This window comes from Hemitrygon akajei, chromosome 3, assembly GCF_048418815.1.
Source record: "Hemitrygon akajei chromosome 3, sHemAka1.3, whole genome shotgun sequence".
NCBI lineage: Eukaryota > Metazoa > Chordata > Chondrichthyes > Myliobatiformes > Dasyatidae > Hemitrygon > Hemitrygon akajei.
This window is the reverse complement of record NC_133126.1, coordinates 113,673,694-113,695,265: the sequence shown is the minus strand read 5'-3', so window position 1 is coordinate 113,695,265 and position 21,572 is coordinate 113,673,694. Positions and strand designations below refer to the sequence as shown.

Genomic DNA, 21,572 nt, shown 5'->3' with positions numbered 1-21,572 from the left:
ATGCCCGTTTTTTTCTGAATATTAGCTGAAATGTGGACTCATCTGACCACAGCACATGGTTCCATAGTCTTTTGGTCCATCTGAGATGAGCTCGGACCCAGAGAACTCGCCGGCGTTTCTGCATAGAGTTGATGTATGGCTTCCTCCTTGCGTAATACAGTTTCAAGTTGCATTTCTGGATGCAGCGACGGACTGTGTTAAGTGACAATGGTTTTCCGAAGTACTCCCGAGCCCAGGTGGCTATAATTGTCACAGTAGCATGACGGTTTCTTAGGCAGTGCCGCCTGAGGGCTCGAAGATCACATGCATTCAACAGTGGTTTCTGACCTTGCCCTTTACACACTGAGATGTCTCTGAATTCTCTCAATCTTTTCACAATATTATGTACTGTAGATTTTGAAAGACCTAAATTCTCTGCAATCTTGCGTTGGGTAATGTTCCTTTTGAACTGACTAACAATTCTCTCATGAATTTTGGCACAAAGGGGTGAGCCACGACCCATCCTTGCTTGCAAAGACTGAGCTACTTTTATATCCAGTCATGATACCTCACCTGCTAACAATTAGCCTGCTTAATGTGGAGTCTTCCAAACCGGTGTTACTTGAATATTCTGTGCACTTTTCAATCTTATTTTAACTCTGTCCCAACTTTTGTTGAGTGTGTTGCAGCCATCAAATTCTAAATTTGTGTATATTTACAAAATACAATTAAGTTGGTCAGTAAAACTATTGAAAATCTTTTCTTTGTACTTTTGTCAGTTAAATAAGGGTTCACGTGAATTAACATATCACAGATTTTTGTTTTTATTGCATTTTGGAAAATATCCCAACTTTTCTGAAAATGAGGTTTGTAAATTGTTACTCAGTAACATGGTAGGTTGTCCTTTTTTTTATATAGCTTTTTGACAATTTCTGTGAAACTTAAACTAATTGAGAGAGCCACTTAATTAAGCCAGAATGTACTAGTCCCAATTAACTGGAATCCAATATATTCAGAATCTCTTTTTAATAGATAATTATGTAATTTTATTTTCTACTTTCTTGTGCTTTCTCTGTTTTAAGGACACATAGCTCCTTGTAAATATTGTCACCTTCCCAAAAAGAAAATCAGTTTTTCTACTTTTTCCCAGAGAAGTGGATAACCATATTATGCCATATTTTATTTCATAGCTACGCTCTTCCTCAACATCATATTTTTATTTCAGGTTGCTTTACTCCAGTGAGCTGAAAGCAACTGCACTTTATTCTCAGGAGATTATGCCTGCAGTTATTTTACTTACAGTTGGAACTCTGATTGCATTTCAAAGGCAATCACTTCCTCATAGACCATTTTGTGATTACTTTGTGATCAGATCTTCTACATGTCATACCTGTCAATGTAGTTGTTCTGTGTCAAAATGCTAAATAATCCTTTAATGAAGAATTTTGACTAGTTCACCATGTGCAGTCAGCTGAGAGAGCATGCCTGTTGGAATATGCAATATTTAAATGATGGTTTGTAGTATTCAGATGTTGCAGCACTTTCGAGTGTTACCTAAAAGCAATAAAGTTCTTCAGATTGAGCTTGTGTAAACAACATCATTAATAGTTACTGTGACTGTGTACTGGTGGTGACTGTGACATGCCTGTCTTCCACTGGTCCTCTGGAGCTAGAACAGTGGAAGATCAGGGCATGTCCAATGATAACCTTTAAATTCATGTTTCCTTTCTTTTTGAAAAGATCTGAAGCCTTTAGGCAGTTTTTGGTCACAGTGAGATGCAACCACGAGGGTCAGTGAAACTGAGTTTCTAAATGTTTTATTTCTAGGTTCCGGCCAGTTCGAGGGGGGACTCGGCACGATGGTTGTGGCCCACGAGGGAGAGATGCTTTTATGAACATGGATGACTTCATGGGCGAAGAGGAGTTTGACCAAACAGAAGAGAGTGCAAGGGGTCGTGACCCGGGAGGGAGAGGACGAGGTCGTGGAGCAATGCGAGGTACAGCTGAATGTTGATAGATCATTTCTCCATCCACAATTTTGTGGAAATAAATGATAACCGTGTAATCAATTTATAAAGCTGCTCTAACATGTAAGTGGTCACCAATACTGATGAACCCTATTCTAATAAATATAGAGATACTCTCTGGGTTACAAGCCCCAATGTGCAGTAAAATAGACTGAATCGTGGACTATTTTCAGAGTAACACCTTGAAAGGATCTAACCATTGATCAAACATGAGGAAATCTGCAGATGCTGGAAATTCAAACAACAACACACACAAAATGCTGGTAGAACACAGCAGGCTAGGCAGCATCTATAGGGAGAAGCGCTGTCGACGTTTCGGGCCGAGACCCTTCGTCAGGACTAACCAAAAGGAAAGATAGTAAGAGATTTGAAAGTAGTGGGGGGAGGGGGAAATGCGAAATGATAGGAGAAGACAGGAGGGGGAGGGATGAAGCTAAGAGCTGGAAAGGTGATTGGCGAAAGTGATACAGAGCTGGAGAAGGGAAAGGATCACACAGCTACCTGGACTATTCCTCTTCCCACCCTGTCTCTTGCAAAAAGGTTATCCCCTTCTCACAATTCCTCTGTTTCCTTCGCATCTGCTCTCAGGATGAGGCTTTTCTTTCCAGGACGAAGGAGCTGTCTTCCTTTTTTAAACAAAGGGGCTTCCCTTCATCCACCATCAACTCTGCTCTCAAACACATCTCTCCCATTTCCCGCACATCTGCCCTCACCCCATCCACCCGCCACCCCACTCGGGATAGGGTTCCCCTTGTCCTCACCTACCACCCCACCAGCCTCCAGGTCCAACATATAATTCTCCGTAACTTCCGCCACCTCCAACGGGATCCCACTACCAAACACATTTTTCCCTCCCGCCCCCCTTCTGCTTTTCACAGGGATCGCTCCCTACGCGACTCCCTTGTCCACTCGTCCCCCCCATCCCTTCCCACCGATCTCCCTCCTGGCACTTATCCTTGTAAACGGAACAAGTGCTACACCTGCCCTTACACTTCCTCCCTCACCACCATTCAGGGCCCCACACAGTCCTTCCAGGTGAGACGACACTTCACCTGTGAGTCGGCTGGTGTAGTATACTGCGTCCGGTGCTCCCGGTGTGGCCTTTTATATATTGGTGAGACCCGACACAGACTGGGAGACCGTTTCGTGGAACACCTACGCTCGGTCCGCCAGAAAAAGCAGAATCTCCCAGTGGCCACACATTTTAATGGCCACACGTCCAATTCCCATTCTGATATGTCTATCCATGGCCTCCTGTATTGTCAAAATGAATCCAAACTCAGGTTGGAGGAACACACCTTATATACCAGCTGTGTAGCCTCCAACCTGATGGCATGAACATTGACTTCTCTAACTTCCGTTAATGCCCCTCCTCCCCTTCTTACCCCATCCCTGACATATTTAGTTGTTTGCCTGTTCTCCATCTCCCTCTGGTGCTTCCTCCCCCCCCCCCCCCTCTTTCTTTCTCCTGAGGCCTCCCGTCCCATGATCCTTTCCCTTCTCCAGCTCTGTATCACTTTCGCCAATCACCTTTCCAGCTCTGAGCTTCATCCCACCCCCTCCGGTCTTCTCCTATCATTTCCCATTTCCCCCTCCCCCCACTACTTTCAAATCTCTTACTATCTTTCCTTTTGGTTAGTCCTGACGAAGGGTCTCGGCCCGAAACGTCGACAGCGCTTCTCCCTATAGATGCTGCCTGGCCTGCTGTATTCCACCAGCATTTTGTGTGTGTTGTTGTTCTCATAAGTATACTGGTTTACCACACCATTCAATCAGAATATCATTGATCCATATTCTAACTTTTATCGAATCCTAACTCCACAAAATCCTGTCAGTCTTTATTTCAAATTTTTCATAATACCCCCTTATCTCGAACTTTTTTAATGTGATTTTGGGTTCTTCCAACCCTTCAGGAAGAGGTTCTTTTGTTCTAACTTCAGGCCAAGCTCCTCTTTCTGAACTCTCACTTCAGAGGAGGCAATTTCCTTCCATCCATCCTGCCAAGTCCTCCAACCATCTTAAACAACTCGTGACACTCCATGATAGTGAGGCACCAAAGATACCAAGTGGCTCCTGAGTCTAATGGAAGTTGCTTCATTGTCAGTGTCTAATGTGCTGAACTGTTCTACAGGTGGGCGCGGAGGTCTCCTTCCCCTACCCGGCCATGATGAGTTCCCACGCTTTGAAGGTGGCCGTAAGCCTGAGAAAAGGCCATTGTCTCCAGGAGGTCATCGCGATGGCTGGGGTGGCAGAGGGGACCGTGGAGAAATGCATGAACCTGTCAGAGAACAAGGTTTGTTCGGGGTAACCTCCACCATCCACAGTCAAAAACTGTCTGTAGAGGAACCAAACTTGGCCCTGAAGATGGTGGTGTCAAGGTGAACTGCCCACATATCCTGGCTTCAACAGGCCTTAATATTATTCATATGCAAACCCATATGATTGTCCACAGCTATGTTAGAAACTACCTCTCCCTCAGTTAATTAGTTGAAAAGTTTTGTAATGGTAACCTGATATCCTCAAGATTAACTTATCCTAATGTAAAACATTAATTTGCTTTTTCTATCATTTTTAAATTTTAAGCCATTCAGAAATATGAAATGGGCCAGGAAAGTGGGTGGGTTTGTGTCCGTAGCTGGGGTTCAAAGTGCCTCCCTTCAGCCTCACAGGGTTCACTGGCTGATTTATTGCACCACTGTGTAACATGTAAAAATTATGAAATAAAGGTTTGTTTTGCTATTTGTAGCAGTAGTGACTAGTAGTCTGGACTGATTAACAGTCTAGCACCAGCAAACTCTCCAGCATGCCATACTGTTGGAATTTTAATATATAAACCAAAGGGCCTGAGTCACTGAAGGGGAGAATTTGAATGCAGTGGGTTGCCCATTCAAGGACAGGGGCTCCAGGAGGTTTTAGAATGTATGCACTAGGCCAAAACTGCAATCACAAAGCAGTCATCTGAGCAATCAAGTCCACACTGCTGTCACTTTCAGTCCAAGTATAAGGTCTTGACCCAAAATGTCCATTTCCCTCTATAGATCATGCTCGACCCACTGAGTTCCTCCAGCTTTTTGTGTGTTGCCATCAAATTAATTTTGTTCTGTCTGTGCTGGATTTACTTCAGGTGGGAATTGAGTTAACAGTTACCATTGTAAAGCAGCATGGCAAGAGTGAAGGACTGCTGTGGGAGCCACTGTGTTGCTACACAGTATGTGCAGAGCAGCACTAGCAGACCAGTCCATAGTTGCCATGTATGAGTAGATGGGATTGAGAGCTCAGGTGGAATGTTTGATCTTGACTGAAGATTTTACCGGCTCATTGATTGCTGAATAAACATCCTTGTTGGATACGGGGCACTTTGCTATTTGCTTGAGATCGGTGGATGTGCAGCTCCTCCCAGTGCTAGGAGATGCAGCAGGAAAACAGCTGTTCAGCCAAATGAGTCTGTGCTAACCCATTTGCACTAATTCAGTGTTAGTTAATCCCATTTTATTCAACACTACATTCTAATCAACTTGCTCCAGCTTCTATGACTCATCTGTACACCACGGGCAAGTTTATAGGAATCAAATAACTTACCAAGCTCTACAATCAAAGCACTCAGACACAGGGAATGCATGCAAACTCCCCACGGAGGTCAGCGTCGAGCCTGCATCTCTGGAACTGTCAGGCAATGGATCACTGTTCTGCTCAGTAGCATCACACACACTAAGAAAGGATAGTGTGGGCTGCTTTTTCATCAGTGATTACAAAATAATCATCATAAGCAGGAGTTAGAATTTAAACTAACCTGTGCCTATATTGTGTTTTACAGGCCGAGGTGGTCCAGCTGTATCACCACGAATGCCTAAAACTGGCCGTTCCAATTCACATGAGGGAGATCGACATGATGGCTTTCACCGAGACGACGGATTCAGTGGGCCAGGAGGACCCCCTCCACGGGGTGGTGCCAGGGGTGGACCTAGCTGGGGAAGAAGTGGGAAGAGCTCGGTTCCACCTTCACGTCGAGGGCCTGCCAGAGGCAGTAGAGGGAGATGAGCGAGCAACAGTACTGAGCGAAGGGATTTTACTCAAGATGTCCTGGGGCATGTATAGTCTTTCAACCGAACCTTGCACGAGTAACCCGTGCAAGAGTCAGGCCCCGGGAGAAGCAGCAACCTTTCTTTTTTTTTCATTTTTGTACAGCTGGCAGCAGTGTTTGTTGTTAAACTCCAGCAGTTTTAGTGTTGTGAGGTCTGGAGCACTGCCACACACGCACACATGTGTCAGATCAAAGCAACTCTGACTCGATGTACAGTTTGTCTTGAGTGTCATTTTGTATGACTACACAATATAATTTGTGCAAAATTTAACAGAAAGTTTGAGACCTGGTCTGCTTTTATTTTGTCATGTCTTGTTTTACATACACAAACACGTCTTTTAACCTCTGAGATCCTTCTCTGAAGCACAGATGAGGAAATAAAAATCGGTTTCATTGATTTCAATCTGTTTCAGGGATTTGGACAGTAGTTCCTGGTGCTAACTCCAAGGGAAGCATTGGGCAGTTTCAGCTTCCTGGCTTTGCAATATGCAAAGGACTACTGACAGCTTGTGAGAGAGAAATGCTTAACAAGACAAGAGGACTGCTTGCCTTGCAGCACGTGTGTCACGCCTGCCCAGACAGTCAAATGTAGCACCTTCAGTAATGCTGCACTCCCTCAGTACTGCACTCTGCTGGCACTGTAAATAATGTACTCAGATCCTGAAGAGGGATTTCAACCTAATCAACGGTCATTGTTATTATGTGCTGTGTCGTATGATGTGGGTGATCATGGTCTTTCCATCTGTCTTTAATCTGAGAACTTCTAATAGGCACTTTAAAACTTCTGTCTGTCCATCTCTTGATGTAACTCATGAATATCATGCACTACCAAGAGCAAATTCTATTAATTTTTCCCGTCACTGCAAGATGTTCAAGCTCCTCTTTCCTCAGTACGTGTCTTAGAAATTATAGCTGCCATTTCCTGATTGGTGATATCAACTGTCTTCTTATTCTGGTTTTTTACAACTTCTTCGTTTCTTACTCTGTCCTTCCATGATATTTTCATCATTCTTCTCAAAAGCCACATTTCCGCAACTTCAAGTCTTCCCTAATTTTGCTTTGATATTGTCCAATATTCACTTCCATAGGTTAGTGTGGAATACTTACAGCATCGTAACACTGAGTTTTGTATCTATAAAAATAATGTTATTTTTTAGGAAGGCTATTAATGCAACCAAGATAACCCACTAGGGATAATTGAGGCCCATGCTCGGAATAAAGCTTCAGATAATCCAAAACACAAATCATAATCATTAGGCATCACAGAGCAGTCACAGGTCTTGACTGAAGATTTTACCGGCTCATTGATTGCTGAATAAACATCCTTGTTGGATACGGGGCACTTTGCTATTTGCTTGAGATCGGTGGATGTGCAGCTCCTCCCAGTGCTAGGAGATGCAGCAGGAAAACAGCTGTTCAGCCAAATGAGTCTGTGCTAACCCATTTGCACTAATTCAGTGTTAGTTAATCCCATTTTGCTTTGATATTGTCCAATATTCACTTCCATAGGTTAGTGTGGAATACTTACAGCAGAGCAGATCACAGATCGAAGACTGACCTCTGGATAGCATTTCATTCACAGAGCGAAAGTGTTTGTTGTGCAAACACAGTGCTGATCCATTTGTGCACAGCTACCGAAAGTGTAAGATGCATTGGAGAGGCAAAGGAAACTCAGCTGTAGGCAATATATTGTACAAATGGTGCAATATATTGCATCAAGTTTTGGCCATCTAATAGGATCCATTCAGATCAGTGCATTGAGATAGTACAAGGGGAAAACTATAAAACTGCAAAGTAAAGTGCTGCAGATTACAGTGTCCACAACGCCACAATTTCTTGTGGTCTGGAGCAGAGAAGTTACCATACCGAACATCCAGATAGGATGTGTTCAGTCCTGATGGTCAAATGTATTATTCTCCAGGAATGGAGTGTCCTAAGATGATACAAATCTGGTGGTCAGGAGGCATGTGTGTAGTGAGGAGGAACAGAGGAATTCGGAGGCACGATGTGTGGAGAGTGGGAAGATGCATAGTCTCTAAAAAACAATTGAAAAGTGGAATACTGTACTTTGTTTAAATGGTCAGTGATTAAAGGGTGATTTTATTGGGGGTGGGGCGTCACTGCTGGAATTTAAGGTATAAATACAGTAAGAAATTAAGATCCTAATAAATTTAGTCTTTATTGTAAGAGGGTTTAAGACTTAACCGCAACAACGTTAGTCCGTGGTGAGACCGTGCAGGGCTAATGTGTACAGGTCTCGTTGCCCTTCCTATGGAAGGTTATACTTCTGATAGAGGGAATGGTGTGAAGCTTCTCCATATTGGATCCTGAGGAGGGGAGTGATTAGTCTGAGCCTATTCTGCACCGAGTTTAGAAAGATTAATGATGATCCAGAAACATGGATAATTCTGTGTGGGTCTGTAGGTTGCTTAAGAGATGACATTTCCAGTTGAGTGGGTGTCCAGAACCGATGCTGGCCCATTCGGGACTTTGCTCTCCCAAAAGATGGTGAAGATTTGGAATTCTCTACGCAGTGGTTTGTGGAGGTTCTGTCGCAGAGGATGTTCATGAGGAAATTTGTAGAGTTTTGGATGTTTGAATACGTATAATAACTTATAGAGAGCTTTTCACGCAATGCGTTTCAACGTGCTTTATAATAGGACACAGTGCAAGCATAAACATGAAAAGGTGTTAGTTCAACGCAAGGTTAAATAAATAGGTTTTGAGCTGGTATTTAAAAGTGTCAAAGTAAAAGGTAAGCTATGAGCAGACAGGCAGGGCGGGTTGCTCAAATAAATAAAAACCAACGCAACAATGGAGGGTACTTGAAGGGCCGAATGGCCCATGGTTTTGTCGGATGTATTCAAGATGAGGCACGGGTATTTGTTTGAATCTTGGATATTGGAACAAGTTCGAGTTAACAGCAATGTGGAGTGCTAGAATAAGAGCACTCCGAGTGAGAGGCCAGTCAGTGAATACCCCCCTTTGGGGAGTATTGGCAATCTTCAATCATAGGAGGTATCGAGGCAGTACCTCGTCCCTGACCAAAAGCTAAGAACAGATTCTCGCCAGCGTAGAGGGCTGTATACGCGGTGGTATCTGGCTGAATAGAGGCAGAGCCCTTGTAGATCAAGACGATATGACCAGGCCATTAAGAGTCGCAGAGTTTCTGCTGTTCACGTTCCCACGGGGGTAAACAGTCCCTTTAAAGCGCCTTCTCTCAGATTCCGATCTGGCTCAGGGCTCTGAGCTGTTTACGAGATCTCAGTGGTTACACTCCCCCTGGGAAGTCGCCCCGTGGTGTTGCCAAGAGCGCACAGCAACCCAGCGCTCTCCTTTTTTGGGTTGAAAACTCTCGGCAGAGTTACTGTCTCCAGGCAGTGAGCGAGCGGGGAGCCACGCCGAGGATCATGACCGGGAGGTGAGGAGACGGGTGGTGCGGAGCAGGAGCGTTTCGGGGAGGGTGAGGGTGAGAAAATGTGGAGAGGGCAGTATGAGAGGGGAACGCGAGAGAAGTGTGAGTAGGGGCGTGGAAGAGAGCGTGACTGTCAGCCAGGAATGGAGTGGGAATAAGCAGGGGCTTGCAATGAGAATGCGAGAGAACCAGTGTAGAAGGATATAAAGAGAGAATAAGGGAAATATGTGGAGAATCAGTGACTGAGAATGGAGAGAGGGGGAGTGGAGAGCTACATCACCAAGTGCTCACAGAGATGCCCGGAGCCACATCGGGAACTCTGATTATAATCTTCCAGAGTTACGGGTTCTGGAATCGTTCTTATGAAAGGGGGAGGGGGAGGAAGGCGAGGCAAAACAGGGAGCTTCTGAAATACTGTAGGGATTGGGGAAATGTTGACGTCGGTAGTAAAGGATGTAATAACAGAACAACTTGAAAAAATAAGCAGGAGCGAAAGGAGCTGTTTATGAAAAGGAGCCCGTGTTAGACTAATCCAGTAAAGTCGTCTGAGCATGTGCGTAATGGAAAGGGAGGGGGTGCCAGTGGCTGGGTGGCGTTGGAATTTTCCGAAGGCTTTCATTATATATTGCCAGCCAGGTCAGCCCACAGAGTGTGGGAATAAGGGAATCCTCAGGTTGGCAGGCTGAAACGGACAGGGTACCTGGGATTCGGTTCACAGCCGTCCACCGTGCCAGGGGACCCACGGTTTACCGATGATTCTGCAACGGTGGACCCGATGTAAAAAGGTTTCAATGGGACACAGACAAGCTGAGAGACTGGGCAAGATTATGGTGGATATAAGATAATATTTTAAAGCATTTATTATAATGCCGGTTTTTAAAGAAAAAAGTGATAGATTCCTGTTCACAGCAACCCTTTTGACACAGTACACCCAGCACCAAAATGCAGGTGTTGCAAGCTATATTAAGAGAGAAATGGTATTGCTGTGGTCTCTGTGAGGAGGTTTGAGTACAGTATAAAGCGTCTTACTGAAGTTTTACAGGACCTTGGCAAGACCATAGATGGAGTATCATGCAGTATATAGTTTCCACAGAACGAGTGAAAATTCATCAGTAATGCTGGGATTGCTGCATGAGGGACTGGGTCTGGGCCAGGTATTTACTGTTGAGTTGAGATATTCATTCACTCGAGGGCGAGAGGTGTGGAATCTCAGTCAGTGACCTCATTCGAAGCAGAGATCCATAGAGCTCAGAACGGATATTGAGACTGGGCAGGAAAATGTCACTGGGGTAGCTCAGCCATGTGGTGGAGCACGTTTGAGGGGTGATAGTCTCCACACGTTCTATGTGTTTGGCTGCATGAGCGAGAGAAAGTCTGTCTCAGGTACAGGAAACACGTCAGTGTTGCAACAGTGAGTGTGAGTTGTGTGTTAATATTGATTTGCTGTTAGCATCAATGTTCAGTAGGAGTGTGTGTTGGGGTGGGCGTGAATGTGTCAGTGTTGGTGAGTGTGACTGTGTCAGAATTGTAATAGGTGTGAGTGTTTTAGGGTGCTATGGGTTGAGTATAGGCAAGCCAGTGTTCGTAAGCATGTCAATATGGCATGGAAAATAGTGTGTTGGTGTTGGTTAACTGTTGTGTGTCTTAGTGTGAGTGGTGTGTCTGGGTGTGGGCTGTGGGTATGCCAGTGTGAATAAGTGTGTCATTCTGTTGTGAGGTTGTGAGTGTGTCATTGTGGGTGTGTGTCAATGTGAGGGTCTCAATCTGAGTGAGTGGATGAGGGTGAGTAAGAGTGTCAGTGTTGGGTGTAAGTGTGTCAGTGTGTGGTGTATCAATGTGAGTGTTGTTACAATGTGCCTCACTGACTACCACGTTTTGGGTTGCCCTGGGTGCTGTGGGCAGTGGCAGAACCTCCCTGGTCCTGGGAACTCGGCCCCTCCTCTGGTCCATGATAGCCTCCATGACTGACCATCTGGTGGTCCAGACCCAGGGTCCAAAGTCTAGGATCTCCCTCTCCCCTTTCACTGCAAAGCCCACATTTTGGCTGTAACTCCACCTCCCTCCGTGCCTGAGCTCAGAATCCTGTTATTCCTGTCAGGAAGGAAGCCAGAGGCCGACAGGACAATCTCCGCTTTTGAGATTGTGCAGCTTTGGTCTGGCCAATCACATCACTGGGAATGGTGTTGGGGGAGGGAAACGGACTGTGATCTTGTCCTGGCAAAGCAACGGCGCCTTTTCTGGAGAAGAAATCGCTCGGAAAGCCAGGCTGGGGTAGGCCAGGAAATGCTGGTGGGGCTGATGGCGGGGGTGAAGCTTCGCGAATTGTCTTCGTCCCAGCTCTACCGCCGTCGCTACGGACGCCACAGTGGGCTGCTGGAGATGTGGGGTTCCAGGTCCGAGCCCCCAACACCAGGGTAGGTGGAGAAGCACAAGCCCAGGCAGTCAGTCTGAGAGCTAGCAGTCAGGGAAAGGGCAATCAACACTCCAACCCTCTCCCCCTCTCCTCCCAACCTCAGGCCTTTCGTGAATCATGCAGGACAGTTCAGCCCTCGCAGTCAGGGCACCTTCTCCCTCCCCTCCAGACCTGTCCTGCCCCATGGAGATTTTCACTTGGCTGTACATCCTGTCTGGAAGCTGGGGAGGTGGAGTGGTCAGGGGCCAGCAATCAGTGGTGGTGGTGTTGGGGTGGGCGTGAATGTATCAGTGTTGTTGAGCGTGAGTGTGCCAGAATTGTAATAGTTATGAGTTACCGGAGTTCTGAAATGTTCGGTTCGGGATCAGGGGATGGTCAGGAGTCAATAGGGGTGATCAGGGTTCAGTGGGAGCGGTCACAGGTCAGTGATCATTGTTAGGGGTCAGAGTTTGATAGGATGGTCAGGGATTGGTGGGGGTGGTCATAGGTCAGTCAGGGTAGTCAGGTATCAGGGATCGATGAAGCCTCAGTGCTTTGGCCTTGTCACTGAATAAACTGAAGACTAGGGCAGCAAGGTCCCAATGGCCTGTCCTATGGCCTAACAGGCAGTGGATTAGTCCTAGTCAGCAGGCAAATGGGGGGAGGGGTGGTGGGGGTCTCAGCTGGGGTTGGAGGTAAAGCGAGCAAGAGGACAGATGGATAGGGTAGGTGGGCTGGAGGGATTGGGGAGAGGGGAGAGAGAGGGAGATGGAGGAATGATGGAGGGAAGGGAAGCAGAGGCAGGGCAAGGAAAGGAGATGGGGAGTTTAGGAGGGATGTGATGGAGGTGCTGAGGAGAAAGGAGAGGTGAGTGATAGAGGGGTAATGACAGGAAGGGACTTGAGGATGAGGAGAGGGAAGGAGTGATGGAGAGGGTGGGTAGAGGAGGGAATGGAGGGATGAGATACAGAGGGAGGAGTAGGTGGGATAGAGGATAAGGGGAGGGATGAGAATTTAGGGAAGAGGCAGGGTAGGAGGATGGTGGAGAGGTGATGAGAGAAGGGAGCAGAGGGGTGGTGGTCTAAGTGATAGAGAGACTGGTGGAGGGGAGAGGGGCTAAGGGGCAATAGATAAAGGTGTTATGAGAGGGTGAGGGAGGGATGGAGGAATGCAGGAGAGGGGAGAGCTGATGGGGGAAGGATGCTGGAACTAGCTGTTTCCACCGTAGAGTTAGTTAGCTTTCGAATGGCAAAATGGACACCTGTGTTGTAAGGACTGAATTTCAGACAGAGAATGGTGTAGTGGGAGAGGGAGAAGAATGGTTGTGTGATCCCTGGTGTGGGGGGTAAGATATCCTCCCCCATGGGAGGGGTGCAGGCAATTGAATACTCTAGGAACCTTTGTCGATGAGTGGTGATGAGGGGCTTGTCTGCATTGACAATTATCTGTAGAGGTTTGTCCACAGTGGGAATCGTGGCTCTGGTACAGGGAGGGTGATTCATGCTCAGAGTGAGGTGGGGAGATGTTGGTATGGAAGTGTTTATACCAGGAGAGGGGCAATTGGATGTGAGTGGGAAAGCTGAAGGGGGTGGGCATTGCATATATTGGGAGTGTGGCCATGTCTTGCTGACCCAGGGGGATCCCTTCGTGGGATGACAATTCCATCCAGCACCACATTCACAAGGAACCTACTGCTTCAGGACTACTCAGCCTTGGTCCAAACATGGATCTAGACTCCGATTCCAGGGGTGCGTTGAAGGGGACTTCCCTTTGGCATTTCACTCTACATGACTTCCAGCAGCCCTGGTGAAACTGAAGTCATTGGTCATCAAGGAGAAACAATTCGATGGTTGTAGCCAAACCTCACACAAAGGAGCACAGTTATAGCTGAGGATGTCACTGCAGGACTTCACTAGAGGAGTTCATGACTCAACCATCTTCAGCTGCTTCATCACATGTGCAAAAGTTCATTAATTCTTGATTAGTAGGAGTTCCAAAAATTATAGGGAGAATGCAGGAGAATGGGGTGGGGAGGGAAAATAAATCAGCCGTGATTGAATGGCAGAGCAGGTTTGATGGGCTGAATGGCCAGGCCTTTGCTCCTATGTCTTAAGGTCTTATGATTGCACAAGGCTCAGTTCAGGCAGTGGTTGGTAAGTGGCAGTAACATGCACACCAAGTGCCAGGCAGTGACCAAGTCCTTCAGATAGAATCTAACCTCTGACGTTCAGTGGCATTACTACCACTAGCTTTCCCCTGCACCCCCATTAACATCATGGGGTCACCACTTAGGTGAATCAATAACAAATCCCGTGGTTACAGCAACAGCTGAGAGGTTGACTGTAGAGAGTGACTCTCCTGACTCCCCAAGGCTTTTCCATCTATAGGGCATGTCAAATGTGTGAAGGAACAGTTTCCACTTCCCTGGATGAGTGTACCTTCCTGGCTCCCTAGAAACTCAACACCACCCCTTGAATGATACCCCACCCACCACTCTGAACACTCCCTCCCTCCATCACTGATGAGCAGAGGCTGCAGAGTGCACCATCTGCAAAACACACTGCACTTACCCTAGTCACTCCGAGAGCACCTCTCAAACCAATGCCCTCTGCACACAAATGGGCTAAGGGCAGCTGGGGAAATCACCTCCTGAGGGTTCCCTTCCAAATCTCACACCATCCTGATTTTGAAATCATGGCTTATTGACTTTTCCAATTGACTTTTGAGTTCACAGCTTAAGAACAGGAGAGGATATTTGATCTGTTTGTAACCTCAACTTAATGGTCTCATCTACCCCGGTAACAGAGCAACACTGGACAAGCCATGCAGCCCATGGTATTGTGCTGAACTTGATGCTGACTTACAAAATAGGTCCTCCTGTGGACATCTATACCCCTTCATTCCCTTCATAATCTTTCACCCACTCGCTTGTCAGGAATCAGCTCCCTATGCCTTAACAATATCCTCTGCCTCTGTTTCCACCTCCTTTCAAAGAGGAGGTTTCCAAAGATTCATGATCCTGTGTGAGAAAAAAAAATGCATTAAATAGGCAAACGTTTATTTCTAAACATATAACCCTCTTCAGATTCTTTCACAAGGATGATTGGCCTCTGCATATCCAGCCAGTCAGGATCTTGTAATTTATCGTGAATCTGCGTGTCATTTTGCAGAGGCCAGTAGCGATCATGAATGGGTTAAGTTATGGAGTCTCTTGCTTAGGTTGTGATTGTGGTGTTCTAATTCAGATGAAATATTAAATGAACTGGACAGGGAAGTTGGGGGAAACAAGGCACTTCCTCTGGTGGAAGCGTGTTGTTCATGAGGCATATCCTCAAAATAGGAGCTAGGTCAGTCAAAGGTGACTTCGAGGGGAAGCCTTCACACAAGGCATTTTCATGCAGAGGGTAATGGTCATGTGGAGCGAACCGCCAGGGGAATCTAAAGACCCCAAGGGCTCAGTGGGGAACAACCACAATATCCGGTTGTTCTGCTACTGGACAGGGAGGAGTTGGATTGGTTAAGGAAGACCCTCAGTTATTATAGTAGTCCACCTCCCCAGGGGGGCCACATGAGTTGCAGCAGTATTATTGGTTTTAAACAATGCAATTTAATACTAAATACATTGTCTACGAATGCAAGAATGAAAAAGTGTTACACAATTCACTCTTGTAAATTATATTTATTATGAATAAAGTTTATTTTGGCCGAAAAACTAAGTAGAGGACATAGATTTAAGGTGCAAGATTTAAAAGGGCAACTTCTTTACACAGGGGATGGTGCAGACATGAAATGAGACAGGAAATGATTGAGACAGATTTTAAACAATGTTTAAAAGATACTTGGATAGGAAAGGTTTAGCAAGGGACGTGAACCACACGTGGGCAAGTGGCTTAGGAAGGCATATAGCTCAGCATGGATGCCAAAGGCTCTCCTTTTGTGCCCTACAACTCCAAAAGGATGCGAAAACCCAGAACAATCTATCCAAATGCTGTTGAGATTGGGTTAAATCAATTAAAAATGTCAAAGCTGGTGTGTTTTTTTTGGTGAGGGATATTAAAAGTTGTTGAAGCAAAACAGTCAAGGTGCAGCTGAGTCTTGAACTGAGGGATGGAATAGGCTCGAGGAGCAGAATGACGTAACTCTGTCGTGTGGTTCCTTGCTCTAAGGGTCTTTGCTATGCCCCGACTCTCCACGTTCCTGACTTCTGGAACAGGTGGCGATCTCTGAATGGGAGAAGGCTGCTGTCTATCACAACGTGGGTGCTCAGTGGGGCAGCGGGTAGCGTGTTGCCTCACAGTGCCCCACACCTGAGTTCGAGCTTGATCTCAGCTACTGTCTGTAGGGAGTTTGCATGTTCTCTCTTTGACCGTGTGGATTTCTTCCAGCTGCTCCGATTCTCTCCTACATCCCCCCAGTGGTTAAATGAGTGGTAGAATTGGTGGGGGGCGGGGGAGGGAGGTTGTCAAGAATATGGGGAGAATGAAATATGTTTAGTTTAGGATTAGGGTAAATTTGTGGTTGATAGTTGGCACAGACATGCTGAATGTCTCCCCAGCTCTAAATCCTGTCTCTAATCATATCCCAAATGCGTGCCACTGTCATTCAGCTTGCTGGTGGCATTTCCACCAATAACAGCCACTTCAATGCCAAGTTCCAGTCTTGTCTGTGTCGGTTCACACATTCCTCTGAATACCAATGTTTCCTCTCACATCCCAATGACGCATGGGTTGGTGTCTGTAAACTGCCCCTAGTAGAAGCTGCGGGAAGCTGATGAACCATAGAACATTACAGCACAGAAACAGGCCTTTTGGCCCTTCTTGGCTGTGCCGAACCATTTTTCTGCCTAGTCCCACTGACCTGCACCTGGGCCATATCCCTCCATACACCTCTCATCCATGTACCTATCCAAGCTTTTCTTAAATGTTAAAAGTGAGTCTGCATTAACCACTTAATCTGGCAGCTCCTTCCACATTCCTACCACTCTCTGTGTGAAGAAGCCCCCTCCAATGTTCCCTTTAAACTTTTCCTCCTTCACCCTTAACCCATGTCCTCTGGTTTTTTTCTCCCCTGGCCTCAGTGGAAAAAGCCTACTTGCATTCACTCTATCTATACCCATCACAATTTTATACACCTCTATCAAATCACCCCTCATTCTCCTACGCTCCAGGGAATAAAGTCCTAACCTATTCAACCTTTCTCTCTAACTCAGTTTCTCAAGTCCCAGCATTATCCTTGTAAACCTTCTGTGCACTCTTTCAACCTCATTAATATCCTTCCTGTAATTTGGTGACCAAAACTGCACAGAATACTCCAAATTCAGCCTCACCAATGCCTTATACAACCTCACCATAACATTCCAACTCTTATATTCAATACCTTGATTTATAAAGGCCAATGTACCAAAAGCTCTCTTTACTACCCTATCTACCTGTGACACCACTTTTAGGGAATTTTGTATCTGTATTCCCAGATCCCTCTGGTCTACTGCACTCCTCAGTGTCCTACCATTTACCTTGTATGTTCTACCTTGGTTTGTTCTTCCAAAGTGCAATACCTCACACTTGTCTGTATTAAACTCCATCTGCCATTTTTCAGCCCATTTTCCCAGCTGGTCCAAATCCCTCTGCAAGCTTTGAAAACCTTCCTCACTGTCCACTACACCTCCAATCTTTGTATCATCAGCAAATTTGCTGATCCAATTTACCACATTATCATCCAGATCATTGATATAGATGACAAATAACAATGGACCCAGCACTGATCCCTGTGGCACACCACTAGTCACAGGCCTCCACTCAGAGAAGCAATCCTCCACTACCACTCTCTGACTTCTCCCACTGAGCCAATGTCTAATCCAATTTACTACCTCACCATTAGATTAAAGAAAATTGTAAAGTACGATTACTGTAAGAATAATGTAAATGGGTCTGCAGAGACTCGGTGGGTGGACTCTGTAACTGCACGAAGAAATCCTGCTTCCCAGGAAGCTCTCAGGAATGAGCTTCCACCTATTCCCTGTTCAAGACCAGGAGCTCAGTTGTAGATCAATCCCCTTAAGACCCAGCAGTGATAAAATCTGTGGTAACTTCTGCTCAAATAGATTTCAAAATAAACAAAAGCATCTGCTGTGTAAGAAGCTGGATGAACTGTCGAGACTGAGGGAGATGTTCCAGAGTGATTGTGTGGGGGAGTGGGTTAGAGTGGATCAGTAGGTCTTCAACAAGTCACAATTGTCTGTTTACTTATTATGGTGTAAGTTATTATCTTTTAATACTGTTTTTGTATTAGAATTAACAAGTTCCAGCATAGGTCATTAATATTATTGCTCATATAAGGAAGAGGATGATTCGAGGTGAAGATACTTAGGGCCCTTGGGGAGGGGGGCTGCAATCCATTTATCACACCTGCTGCCTATGCTCTGCTGAGTGTCGCTTTTAAATTCAAGTTCAAGTTTATTGTCAAAGGCATACCTGCCCAGGTTCAAAGTTCAAAATAAGCTCATTATCAAAGTACATATACAACCCTGGGGTTCATTTTCTTGCAGGCGCACGCAGTAAATCCGTTACAGAGTAACAACCATAATAGAATGAATTTATTTGAAGTTATTATTTGAAGTTTATTTGAAGTTATTTAAGCACCACACTTATTTGAAGTTTATCAAAGTTTTAGATGTCACGTTGAATCTTTGCAAACTCCTCAGGAAGCTGTAGTGCTTTCTTTGTAATGGCACTTAACGTGCTGGACTCAGGTCAGATCCTCTGAAATGATAACACTGAGGAGTTTAAAGTTGCTGACCCTCTCCACCCCTGATGAGGACTGTCTCATGGACCTCTGGTATCCTCCTCCTGCAGTCGATAATCAGCTGCATTGATTAAGAGGATGTTGTTATGATAACACTCAACCAGATTTTCAACCTCCCTCCTATATGCTGATTCATCAGCAGCTTTGATTTGCACTGGAGCTGTGCCTAGCCTCACAGTCGTAAGTGTAAAGTAAGCAGAGCAGAGGGCTAAGCACACAGCGTTGTGGTGCACCAGTGCTGACAGGGATTGTGGATTATGCTGTTCCCAATCCAAACTGACTGGGGTCTGCAAGTGAGAACATTGAGCATTCAATTGCACAAAGAGATACTGAGGCCAAGGTCTTGAAGCTTATTGATTAGTTTTGAGGGGATGTTGGTCAATAAGGAGCATCCTGATGTACACATCTTTGGGTTGAGTGAAGAACCAATGAGATGGAATCTGCTGTGGGCCTGTGCCGGTAGGCAAATTGGAGCGGATCCAAGTCACTTCTCAGGCAGGAGTCGATATGTTTCATCACCAACCTCTCAAAGCTCTTCATCACTGTAGATATAAGTGCTACAGGATGATGGTCAGTGAGGCAGGTTACCCCATTCTTCTTAGGCATTGGTACAGGTAAAGCCTGCTTGAAGCAAGTGGATATGCAGACTGCCAAAGTGAGAGGTTAAAGATCTCAGTGAACACTCCAGACTGTTGATCAGCACAGGTCTTAGTACTTGGCCAGTTACTTCCGTGGATTCACCCTCTTGAAGGTTGTTTGCACGTCGACCTCAGAGATTGAAATCACAGGATCATCGGGGGCTGTGGGAGCTTGTGATGCTTCCTCCATGTTTTGACAGTCAAAGTGAACGTAGAAGATATTGAGCTCACCTGGAAGCGAAGCCCTGTTGTCACCTATGTCACTTGATATTACTTTATACGAGGTGATAGTATTCAAACCCTGCCACAACTGTCAAGTATCCTTCGTTGATTCAAGTTCAGTCCGGAATTGCCACTTCACCTGTGAGATGGCTTTCCAGAGATCGTACCTGGTTCATTTGTAACTTTCTGGGTCACCAGACCTGAATGCCTCTGATCTGACCCTCGGCAGATTTCATCCAGGTTACAAGTGCCATGAAAATCAGCAGCACAGTACATTACAAACATGACAAACAAGAGTAACCTGAACTTAAATTCACATCATTTATATATAACAATCAGCAATATAAATTCAGTAGGAGAATGGCTAATAGGGCATTCAATTTCACTTCTCTTTCCTCACAGTCTTGAGACCTCCACTGATTAGAAATCCATCTTGGCTTTAAACATTCTCAATGATTCCACCTCCAAACTAGAACTTCCAAAGATTCACAAACCCAAGGGAAGAATTTTTCCTTCTTAAACACAAAGTCTGGCCCTGGGGCTCAGAAGGGTAGGGAAAGGAAGAAGATGGCAGCTGTGATAGGGGACTCTATAGTTAGGGGGTCAGACAGGCAATTCTGTGGACACAGGAAAGAAACACGGATGGTAGTTTGCCTCCCAGGTGCCAGGATGTTTCTGATCGCTTCCATGATACCCTGAAGCGGGAAGGTGAACAGCCAGAGGTCGTGATACATATTGGTACCAACAACACAGGTAGGAAAAGGGAAGAGGTCCTGAAAACAGACTACAGGGAGTTAGGAAGGAAGTTGAGAAGCAGGACCTCAAATGTGGTAATCTCAGGATTACTCCCTGTGCCACGTGACAGTGAGTATATGAATAGAGTGAGGTGGAGGATAAATGCGTGGCTGAGGGATTGGAGCAGGGGGCAGGGATTCAGATTCCTGGATCATTGGGACCTCTTTTGGAGCAGGTGCGACCTGTACAAAAAGGATGGGTTACACCTGAATCTGAGGGGGACCAATATCCTGACAGGGAGGTTTGCTAATGCTGTTGGGGAGGGTTTAAACTAGAATTGCTGGTGGGTGGGAACTGAACTGAAGAGACAAGGAAGAGGCAGTTGGCTTACAAATCGAGAAAGCTTGCAGGCAGTGCAAGAGGGAGGATAGGCAGGTGATAGAGAAGGGATGCGCTCAGACTGCTGGTATGAGATGTGTCTGTTTTAATACAGTGATTGTAGCAATGATTTACAGCGGATTGAAAAGCTTGAGCATGTAGATATTAAGAAAGAGGACGTGCTGGAGCTTTTGGAAAGCACCAAGTTGGTTAAGTCACCAGGACCAGAATAGATGTACCCCAGGCTACTGTGGGAGGCAAGGAAGGAGATTGCTGAGATTCTGGCAATGATCTTTGCATCATCAATGAGGACGGGAGAGGTTCTGGAGGATTGCAAAGGTTGCAGATGTGGTTCCCTTATTCAAGAAAGGAGTAGAGATAGCCCAGGAAATTATAGACCAGTGAGTCTTACTTCAGTGGTTGGTAAGTTGATGGAGAAGATCCTGAGAGGCAACACTTATGAACATTTGGAGAGGTATAATATGATTAGGAATAGTCAGCATGACTTTGTCAAAGGCAGGTCGTGCCTTACGAGCCTGATTGAATTTTTTGAGGATGTGACTAAACACATTGATGAAGTTAGAGCAGTAGATGTAGTGTATATGGATTTCAGCAAGGCATCTGATAAAGTAACCCATGCAAGGCATCCGTTAGTCTTGTGAGACCATGGATTTACGCCTTGAAAGGTTTCCAGGCTTATTAAGAAAGTAAGGAAGCATGTGATCCAAGGGGACATTGCTTTGTGGATCCAAAACTGGCTTGCCCACAAAAGCCAAGAGTGGTTGTAGACAAGTCATATTCTGCATGGAGGTCTGTCACCAGTGGTGTGCCTCAGTGATCTGTTTTGGAACCCCTACTCTTCGTGATTTTTATAAATGACCTAGATGAGGAAGTGGAGGGATGG

General features: G+C 45.7%; 2 protein-coding genes across 5 annotated transcripts in view; both read left to right on the top strand.

The window, feature by feature from the left end:
• wdr33 (WD repeat domain 33) overlaps positions 1 to 6,364 on the top strand; it is a 134,356-nt gene extending 127,992 nt beyond the window's left edge. For 2 of the 3 annotated variants that reach the window (XM_073040626.1, XM_073040627.1), the window contains exons 19-21: positions 1,807 to 1,976; positions 4,138 to 4,299; positions 5,821 to 6,364. In XM_073040626.1, coding sequence (XP_072896727.1) covers positions 1,807 to 1,976; positions 4,138 to 4,299; positions 5,821 to 6,044 — 556 coding nt within the window. In that variant the 3' untranslated portion in view covers positions 6,045 to 6,364. The remainder of the gene's footprint in view (positions 1 to 1,806; positions 1,977 to 4,137; positions 4,300 to 5,820) is intronic. The other variant, XM_073040628.1, reaches the window with a different exon arrangement.
• A 3,017-nt stretch (positions 6,365 to 9,381) lies between these two features.
• LOC140725312 (LIM and senescent cell antigen-like-containing domain protein 1) overlaps positions 9,382 to 21,572 on the top strand; it is a 198,490-nt gene continuing 186,299 nt past the window's right edge. The window contains exon 1 of one of the 2 annotated variants that reach the window (XM_073040624.1): positions 9,382 to 9,508. In XM_073040624.1, coding sequence (XP_072896725.1) covers positions 9,498 to 9,508 — 11 coding nt within the window. In that variant the 5' untranslated portion in view covers positions 9,382 to 9,497. Of the gene's footprint in view, positions 9,509 to 11,785; positions 11,917 to 21,572 lie in introns of those variants that run through there. The other variant, XM_073040625.1, reaches the window with a different exon arrangement.